This window comes from Austrofundulus limnaeus, unplaced genomic scaffold, assembly GCF_001266775.1.
Source record: "Austrofundulus limnaeus strain Quisiro unplaced genomic scaffold, Austrofundulus_limnaeus-1.0 Scaffold4, whole genome shotgun sequence".
Lineage (NCBI taxonomy): Eukaryota > Metazoa > Chordata > Actinopteri > Cyprinodontiformes > Rivulidae > Austrofundulus > Austrofundulus limnaeus.
In genome coordinates this window covers 3,570,370-3,579,545 of record NW_013952406.1, presented here as the reverse complement: position 1 = coordinate 3,579,545, position 9,176 = coordinate 3,570,370, and the positions used below count along the sequence as shown (strand labels likewise).

General features: G+C 39.5%; 1 protein-coding gene across 2 annotated transcripts in view; it reads right to left on the bottom strand.

Moving 5' to 3' along the window:
- Positions 1–9,176, bottom strand: part of ints1 (integrator complex subunit 1) — a 28,193-nt gene that overhangs the window by 11,169 nt on the left and 7,848 nt on the right. For both annotated transcript variants that reach the window (XM_014023648.1, XM_014023656.1), the window contains exons 9-30: positions 8,844–8,989; positions 8,614–8,755; positions 8,346–8,522; positions 8,147–8,255; positions 7,945–8,065; positions 7,785–7,862; positions 7,544–7,701; positions 7,246–7,342; positions 7,067–7,158; positions 6,921–6,981; positions 6,642–6,839; positions 6,403–6,532; positions 5,982–6,161; positions 5,724–5,873; positions 5,456–5,635; positions 5,273–5,377; positions 5,011–5,178; positions 4,778–4,889; positions 4,545–4,703; positions 4,308–4,454; positions 4,114–4,212; positions 394–518 (exon numbers count right to left, since the gene is read on the bottom strand). In XM_014023648.1, coding sequence (XP_013879102.1) covers positions 394–518; positions 4,114–4,212; positions 4,308–4,454; positions 4,545–4,703; positions 4,778–4,889; positions 5,011–5,178; positions 5,273–5,377; positions 5,456–5,635; positions 5,724–5,873; positions 5,982–6,161; positions 6,403–6,532; positions 6,642–6,839; positions 6,921–6,981; positions 7,067–7,158; positions 7,246–7,342; positions 7,544–7,701; positions 7,785–7,862; positions 7,945–8,065; positions 8,147–8,255; positions 8,346–8,522; positions 8,614–8,755; positions 8,844–8,989 — 2,934 coding nt within the window. The remainder of the gene's footprint in view (positions 1–393; positions 519–4,113; positions 4,213–4,307; positions 4,455–4,544; positions 4,704–4,777; positions 4,890–5,010; positions 5,179–5,272; positions 5,378–5,455; positions 5,636–5,723; positions 5,874–5,981; positions 6,162–6,402; positions 6,533–6,641; positions 6,840–6,920; positions 6,982–7,066; positions 7,159–7,245; positions 7,343–7,543; positions 7,702–7,784; positions 7,863–7,944; positions 8,066–8,146; positions 8,256–8,345; positions 8,523–8,613; positions 8,756–8,843; positions 8,990–9,176) is intronic.

Sequence of the window (9,176 nt, the reverse complement as noted above, 5' to 3'; positions counted from 1 at the left end):
CTTTATTCTTGGTTATAAATTTATTTTTGTGTAAAATTGACTATATTTGCAAATTACCATTAATCTACAACTACCCATAATTCCACCAGTTTTAAGACCAGTGACATTTGTTATGTTTTGGTGTTTAGGTTGTTTAATTTTGTTTTGTTAATTTGTTTGTTTTGTTCTGTTTTAGTTTGTACTGTAGCATAATTGTTGATAACGTTTGTCCTTATTTTGTTGTAATTAAATATAAAAAATAAATAAATAACTGTAAATAATAAATTATTATTTAAAAATAAATGAATACAATTACTATTTAGAAGGCATTAACACAAACTTGGATCAACTGTTATCAAAAGAGGCTTTTAAAAGGTGTTAGGAATATACTTCCTAACAGACAGAAGACACTACCTGAAGCAGCATGACAGTGAGATCATCCTCAGGTCCAACTGCAGGAAGCTGAGTGGCTGCTCTCATCTTCACAGAGCTATGGGGAGTTTCCACTGTGACTTTGGCTTTAGTAGATTCCAGTGAATCTGTCAAGTAGGACACATCACAAAATGTTAAAATCTTCACGTATAGGCGTCCGTTCGGACCCCTCTGCATTCATCGCATCAATTATCTGTAATAACTTTCAAATTTCACCTTTTAAATTTAACAAAACTGCAAAATCACCCTTCCTGTGTCAAATTTAATCACCAAGCATCAATGTACATAGTATGAAGGTTTTTTATGTTTAAAAATCCTAATGTATAAACTTTCTTGTAGCTAATAAAAACTTACTAAACAAACAAAATCAATTGAATCTACGTGAGAACTAAACTATATTTCATGTGATCCTGCATTAGCCTACATTTACATAAAGTCTGATCCCAAATAAACAATTTAGCTCAAATTCCCAAAAGCCTTACTCATACAGTGTAGGATTTAAATTAGCTCATATTTATGTACAGTACAAACACATACAACTGATTTCTTCATAGAGAATGCCCTCCCTGAGAGCTTAGTGGAAAAATAATGAAAAAAAATCTGAGACACAGCTTTAATTTACTTTTGTTTTGTTCAAACAAATATACTTATTTTAGTGTTAATGTGTGTCTGTTTGTACCAGTGAACACACACCCGTTGATTGATGTTATCTCCTGGGTCATTCTTATAAAAGTCATCACTTTAATCTCCTCACCTGCTGCACCTGTCTGCTCTCCTCTCCGCTCTGCTCCAGCTAACTTTAGCTAAAGCTAGCATCCACCGACACACGGCTCCTTTCAGGTGGTGGAGTCGTCGTAATCCTTCTGCCGGTTTATCTTTTCTGACAGCTGATTTTTAAACAATATTCTAGCTTTGATATCTCATCTCCTGTTCTTTTACAGACTTGTTCTGACAAATATATTTTATTTAACACACCACTCCAACTTCTGCTACTACCCTTAAGTCCCGCCCCCACATTATTTCAGATTGGCCAGTTGGCCTGTCTACTGTGTCTAAAGTGAAAGCTGCATCTCAGATAGGGCCAGACAAATGTTTGTTAAACCTGTTTTCCACGCAGCGCGATTTGAAAAGTGCGCTAGTTGTTTAAAAATTAATACCTCGTCAGATGGCATTTATTTCCTTTTAATATTTTTTAATGGCTTTAATTTTTGCTTATTTGATTTACTACCTTTTAATACTTTTTACAACCCCGCGGAGACCCTGGAGATTCTTTAAAAAGAAGCAGAAAGTCCAAATCTCCATAAAACTGTTTTTTTCCTGTGTAAAGTTAATGCAATTATCTGCTGGCTACAGCTAGCTTAGCATTAGCTATCACAAAAATGCATAAAGTGACCAATTATTTCTGTAATTTACAGCATCTGCTAAAGTGCAAAACACAATCAGCTTGTGGTACTGCTTGTCACTACTTCTTGTCAGCAAGCAGTAGTGAGCACAGTTCCCCTAAAGCACTAATAGGTGAACTAATTTCCTGATTAGTGCTTTTCCTGTTTAGGGCTTTTGCTAATTTTAAAATTTATTAGAGGATTATTACGATGTGAGCATGTCATGCTGTACCGGAAGCAAATTCCACCAACTTGTTGTGTGGTCATTAATAAATGAATCTGAATCTGAATCTGAGGAATAGCACTTAGTAAATTTATAGGCTAAATTTAGAAGCACTGAGGTCTTTCAATGTTATTGATCAACCTTAATGTTAACAGCTGAGGGTGAAAGCTGATGCACATTTTGTCCATCCCTCCCCACTTCCATATGTTTTTCCCCCACCCCCCTCCCCCTCCTTAGCTGCTCCTCTATCACAGAGTAGTTTTTTGTGCGTATGCTCGTGTGTTTTTCTGTATAAAACACAGGATCAAAGCTCTTTTTTTAACTCATCCTTCCTGTGTTTGTGTATTCTAAACTGCAAATGTAGCGCACAATGTTGCAAAGGACCCTGGACATTCATTCCCCCATTTTTGTCACGTGTGTGTGTTTCTCCGGACGGATGTTCTAAACTGCAAATTCCTTGTGTGTGTAAACATACTTGGCCAATAAACCAATAAACCTGATTCTGATGTGTGTCACTTATTCACTAGGTGARAATATATTGACAATACAGTATATGAACTCAAATATGGCTGTGGGATGTCAATGATAAGTCTTTATAGAGCAACATGGCAACATGTGACTCATGAATTCTTCTTGAATGGATGTGCTTAACTGTAATTTCACTGTGAAAACAATGACAATAAAGGCATCTCTAATCTAATCTAATCTAATCTAATCTAATCTAATCTAATCTAATCTAATCTAATCTGATCTGATCTGATCTGATCTGATCTGATCTGATCTGATCTAGTCTGTTGAAGAATGTTCCATGGGTTGGTTGGGTTATTTTAGTGCTTTAGAATTAGCTTTTGCTAAAACGTTCAGTGCGTTAGTGCTTTAGAATTAGGGGACCTAAATATTTGAGTTAGTGTTTTAGGGCTAGTGGAACTAATTTAAGATTAGTGCTGCCCACCACTGTCAGCAAGAATAAAATGATCACATCAGAAAAGTATGTTGGCTACCATTTTTTAAACCCAAGTGTAAAATTACTGCATCCTAAAAAATGTTGTGAGATCAGTATTTTTAATTAGTAGTTTCAGCATAAAACAGAGCTTGGTTCATGTCTGACAACTTGATTTTTTTTTATTAATAGATGATGATGTTTGTTATGTTCTGTCTTCTTCTGAATGGGTGTTCAGAACTGTAATTTCATTGTGCTCTGTACAATGACAACAAAGGTCTAATCTAATCTAATCTAATCTAATCTAATCTAATGATAAGACTGCTGAATCACAAGCACTAATGAAACAAGAGTCAGGCTCAGCATGTAGGACATATAGCTCAGGTGTTGCTGGGCAATTATGAATAAAATCTAAAATGTTTACTCAAATCAGTATTTATTTTAAATCCATTAGTCAGTTGTGTGAACTAATTTAAAGGCATATTCTACAAAATGATTATATTTTGACCAGTATAAAAATGATGGTCAGCATAATTTTTGGACAAAACTGAGATTATTTTTGTCTCCATAGCACTGTGTCATTTTATGTTATGAAGGCTGCCTGATGCTCTGTCCCTTTTGGCTATAAACAGGCCTAATCCCTAATTCAGAAGAAAGTAAAACGTCCCCTAAATTCACTCTTGGTGATTATAAAAACTGCACCTGTTCAGTGGGTTAAGTTATTAATCATCTTAGATTTAAACATGCAGTTGAGTGTCAGCATTGTTTGGCACAATGACATTTTATGTTACAAATAAAGCTAAATTAAGAATAAACAAAAGTAAAATGCAACTGTGAAGTAAATGGATATGATAAATAGTGTCGCATTAATTTAATTATCTCAGCCATAGCCATGAGTTTAAAAATAGGATGATGAAACTAACTTAATGAAGAATCTGTCTCTAAAATAGTTAATAAAATTAAGTGTTTTTTTAAGGGGGAGGACCCCCAGACCCCCAACTCCTAAAATGCTTTTGATGCCCATGTCCTCAAGATTGGTGTCATTTATACTCTGTGCTATTGAAGTAAAAGAATAAACAAAATACAAATAAATTAATGGAAATCTAACCTTGATGAGTATCTTACAAGTTGAAATATAATATTAACAAGTCACTGACCTTGGCGAGGAAGAAGAGATGAGCTGAGTAAAGTGTGGAAAGTGTGCCCCCCAGTGGCACCTCGCTCATGCTGCACCTCAACTAAATGAGCCATGTAGTCTGTGGCAGAAGAAATAAACAGGGAACAAGTATTTTACTGGGAAAAGAGTGATAAAGTTTAAAAATAATAATAATAAATTGCATGTAAATCCTACGTTTGTCCATGATGTTTTGCTCTAGTGTCTCTGGATCATGAGAGACGGCCTGATCCAGGTACTGCAAAAGTTTACTCATGCTGGAGACGGGAATACCAAAAGACTGAACGAACAGCAGCAGCTGCTGAGGCTCCAGGTCTTGTAGAGCTGAAAAAACACATTTATTAGTCAGTTGTTATTGAAATTAAAAAAAAATAGTCACACCAGATATGGTTTATGAACAGTGAGAAATCATACCTGCGTCTACTAATCGAGAAACCTCTGATCGGATCATCCTCAGTTTCAACCAGTCGGGCAGCAGAAGGGCCTCCTCCGAGGTGTCAACCAGAAAGGCAGTGGGCAGAGGTTTCTTTTCAGGAAACCAAATGTCCAAAAGAGCGTAAAAATCACTCTCCCCTGTAAGAACACAAGTGGTAAATGAGTTATTTAAATGTCTTTAACAATGCCAAATCTTGAGTGAACTGGACTACCTTTGGGTGGGCCCAGCGTCAGCAAGATGACCATTGCATGGACCACAAGAATGTGCATCGTAGCGGTTTCTCCTGTAGTCCAGCGCAGAAACACCTGGTCCTGAGACTCTGACTGGAAAATAAAAATAATAAAATAAGTCAGGCTTGTTACATAGTGAGGGAGTTCTACGACGAGCTTTTCAAACTGTGAACGTTAGTTTACTTAAAAGAACAATTCTCTCTTCTTTGCTCACCCAGCTGTACAGATCCTCGCCCTCCTTCGTCTTCCTCATCCTCTTGATGTAGGAGGAGAAAATGGTGAGGAAAGCAGAGAGCACAGCATCAGACTCGGGCCTGCCCGAGTGTTTAGAAAACAAACTGTTCATGATGGTGGAACGCTCAACAATCAGCCGAGCGATGTCCTAAAGAGAGAGAAAAAAAAGAGAAAAAACTCTGTCAGCACTGCTTTGTAAAAGCAAAAATGGTGTTAAAACTGAAACAACTTGCTGTGAATACCAGAGCAAGATCATTGTGAGCAGCCTGCTCCTCCACAGGTGCATGCTGGGAGAGGTAGATGAGATAGGCACTGATCGTCTGTGGATCTGTTTCCATGTGAATAGCCTTTAGAAGAGCATATGAACCTTTAATTATCCTAAAGGTCTTATATAAAACTCGTGCTCACTGCTGAGACAGACTGACCTGCTGCAGGGCCGTGGATGTCATCCCCCTGACGCTGTCGAACAAGGGAAGCTTTGGGAGGTCTTGCAGCAACCACTGGTAGCCTGGCAAGAGTTCTGCATCTGCAGAATCCTCCTCCATGGGCTGGTCTCGCTCCTCCCCGTCTTTCAAGCCTCCTTCGCTGAGCACCAATGACAACCCCTAAAGATAAAACAGTTGCACATAATATGAACCCACAATGCAATGCAACATTTTATTTTTTTTACAGTTATAACAGTTATTATGATACCTTCATAGCTAGAACTCTTGACGCCACTTGAGAAGAGCTGAGACGACGCAGGAAGTAATCCAAAACTTCACATGTTGTCTGTTCATCAGCTGTAGGACCCAACAGAAGATCCTGGAGTCGTCCCAGCAGCTGCCTTTGCTTTTGCTGTCTCTATTAAAAACAAATAATACATCAGGATCAGTTTGGAGCAAGCCTGGCATGTGGAGACTGGAGACGAAAAACAAACAAAAAAAAAGCATAAATATTAACAATAGGTACTTGTCTCTTCCTGGCCTTCTGCTCCTTGCTCTCTCCATCCTCATCATCCTCTACAAGCAAGCTGTCATCTGCAGCATCGTGCAGAAGAAACTCACACAGGCACTGCACTGGAAGCACGTCTAGAGACCCCTCACTGGACTGAACCAAGTCAGCCAACCACGGCATGGACTGAGAGGACGCCTGTCAAAAAAAGAAAAAAATTAAGAGTTAGAAGAGCTACACACACTCGTTAAAAGCTCAGAATTCCAAATATAAATGCTTTAAGTGCTGACTATTTGAAGTATTTTGAGCGCTAACAGTCTATTTTTTTAACCGGCTATGACACAAACAAAGAAACTATTTAAAGGTACAACAGTACAGGACACTTCAGGTCATGAGGTTTGTGTGTGAGCAGTTAATGGAGCAGCTGCACAATCCTCACCTGTCTCTGGATGATGTTGAGAAGAAAGTCGGGGTTGCGGCTGCGGCAGAGGAGGTGCCCGAGACGAAGAGACTGGTTGAGGCTTTTGATCTGCTCCTGAACCTGAGGAGGAGGTCGTCGAGGCGGACCCCTAAACAAAAAAATACGTATTATTTCTTTTCTTTTCCCCCCGAAGTTCCAAAAACACGCTTTCAAAAAAGGACAGTTTCTCTTGAGATGCATCTCGTTTGATATCTTACTGCGGATCCAGGCTGGTCAGCTGAGACAGCAGCAAGCTGTTGCTCTCTGTGATGGTCTGTTTGGTGGAGGCAGCAGCCAAATGACTCTCAAAAGCCAAGATCTCCTGCTTCTCTCTTTGGGAAATCTGAAGCTCCCTGTTGATCATCTCTGTCTTTGTGTCCTCATCAGTGATGGTACACGGGGGGTACGTGTAATTACTGATGCAAAAACACAAGATGTGTGTTACATGCTGTTCATAAAAAAGGAAGAATTTCTTCTCTTCCGTAACTTCTACTTACTTTGTCATAACCATCTCCATGAGCATTTTCAGAGTAGGATAGCCATCCCAAGCAGCCAAACCTGAAAATGTACGAATATTAAACGCTTAAATACATATAACAGATTATTTCATGTATAAATGAGTATATAAATTAAGTTTTAGTACCTATTTTCTGAGGATTAAAGGCAGCCACCACCAGCAATAAGAGCCAAGCCTTCCAGTAAAGTGTGGATATTGCCAAATTTGGTGGCTGGTATCTTAAAACATTAAGAGTCATTTGTTATTTTTAGTGTGTATGACCCATCCATGTGTTTTAAAAGCCATTATAAAGAAGAATGACTTACCCCGCTGGCAGCTGAATGTTCTCTGGGTGGTGGTATGTACACAGATTCAGCACAGCATCAATGAGTTGGATCCTCTCCACTTTCAGGACCTCGAGATCTGTTGAACAGGAAACAAAACAAACCATGTCTCCTCTGTTCAGAAACTCCCGCCGTTATTTAACCAACTGGCCAAGATAAATCGCGAATGAGAAGCTTCCTCTTTGACGTGTTTCTAAAAAAGGTCCAAACATTCTGCCGGAGCGTTAAACGAACGTCTGCGACTGTAATACCGGAACAGCCGGAGCGGATTCTCACGCACCGTCCGACTGAACTGCAGCGGCTCGTTTGACCAGGTGGTCTGCCAGCTCCATGGCGTCTGCCGGGCCCAGAGGCAGGTCACGAGAGAGGCCGATGACCAGAATGCGCATCAGCGTGTCTTCAAGCAGAGGCACTTCGGAACAAAGGCGAAGGAAGAAACTGAGGGATGAAAAACAGAAATCAGATTTGTGTAGTAAAGTTTATAAAAAAAAGGGGGGAAATTGGTATAAAAATAAGCTCACTTTCTGTCGCTTTCTGGAGGCCAGTTGTCCCATTTGTAGTAAGTCTCTGGCTGCTCAGTGAAAAGCACTTTGTGCAGACTGCAGACATGAAGGTAAAGCAGCATAAACACAACTAATATTTAACAAGTTCATCAGTATATGATTGCACTCAGGTACTCACCAGTGAATGTAGTCTTTGGCGCTGATTTTGCTGATTGTAGAAACGACGGTGTGAAGCCACCACACAGCGTCTCTCTGGATGGCAGCAATCTGATTCTGAAACAACCTCAAGACCTCCAGGTCTATAAAAATAAAGAAAAAAAAGGACTCATAAGAAAAAATAAATAAACAGAAATTCTAAACACATCGCACACAAAACATACTCTTCTTCTCTCCTTTGTCCCATGCGATGCCAGCTTCTTTAACTTGAGCTGTGATGCCCAGCATCATGGAGACAGTGAGTAAATCTGTCACTTGGATCACAAAGCGCTCCTAGGAAAGCAAAACATCAGCTTTAAACTCATAAAGAAGACAAATGAAGTCAAATGAAGRATGACTGGGCTACGTTCCGAGTCTGCTTACTTTGAACTCCATTTCTACATAACTGCTCTCTTTCCTCTCTTGCATCAGACCAAAACAAAACGACTGGAAGTTGATCTCATGTTTGGTCTGTTTGATGATCTCTCTCAGCAAAGCTCGGGAGGCTCGGAGGTAATCATCCTTATTCGTTAGCAGGTCTTGGAAGACCATTGCCAAGAACTACGTACACACAAGTACAAGTGGAGGGTTACTTTAGGGGAAGAAAAATCTTAAAATGCTAATTTATAACTGAGAAAATGGTTAGTTTCACCTTTGGTGCTTGTTCAGGGCTGTGTTGCAACACTGTGTGCAAGACTTGCATGTTGTTGGGATTCCTGGCGTTAGACAGCTCATTAAAGATCACCAGCTTCACCATTGTGCCCAGGTTGTCTCTGTGCGCATTTAGAAGCTCCCTGAAGAACAGCGTTTAAAGCACGAGTTAACAAACGGTAACAGAGGCCCATTAGAAAACTGTACGACTACAAATTAGACTCCACACACCTGACACACAGCATGTAGTGGTTGAGAAGGACTTTAGGCTTCAGTCGGATCTTGATAAGACTGGAAATGACCTCCATGTCCTCTGCTCCATGGGTGTTGCAGTTCATGCATAAAGACATGAGGAGGTCCTGAGCTGGTCGACTCACCTGTGGACACAAAAGCGCTTCATAATCACTACATGATTAGTTGTCATGAGAAAACACATACAGTTATATCAACTATGTATTAAAATCAATGGGCCTCATGCAAGAAGCGTTCATATGAACAGATTTGTTCTTAAAGAGTAACTTACCCCAAAATTAACTTTTTTTAGCTGATAAACTGTCTAGAATG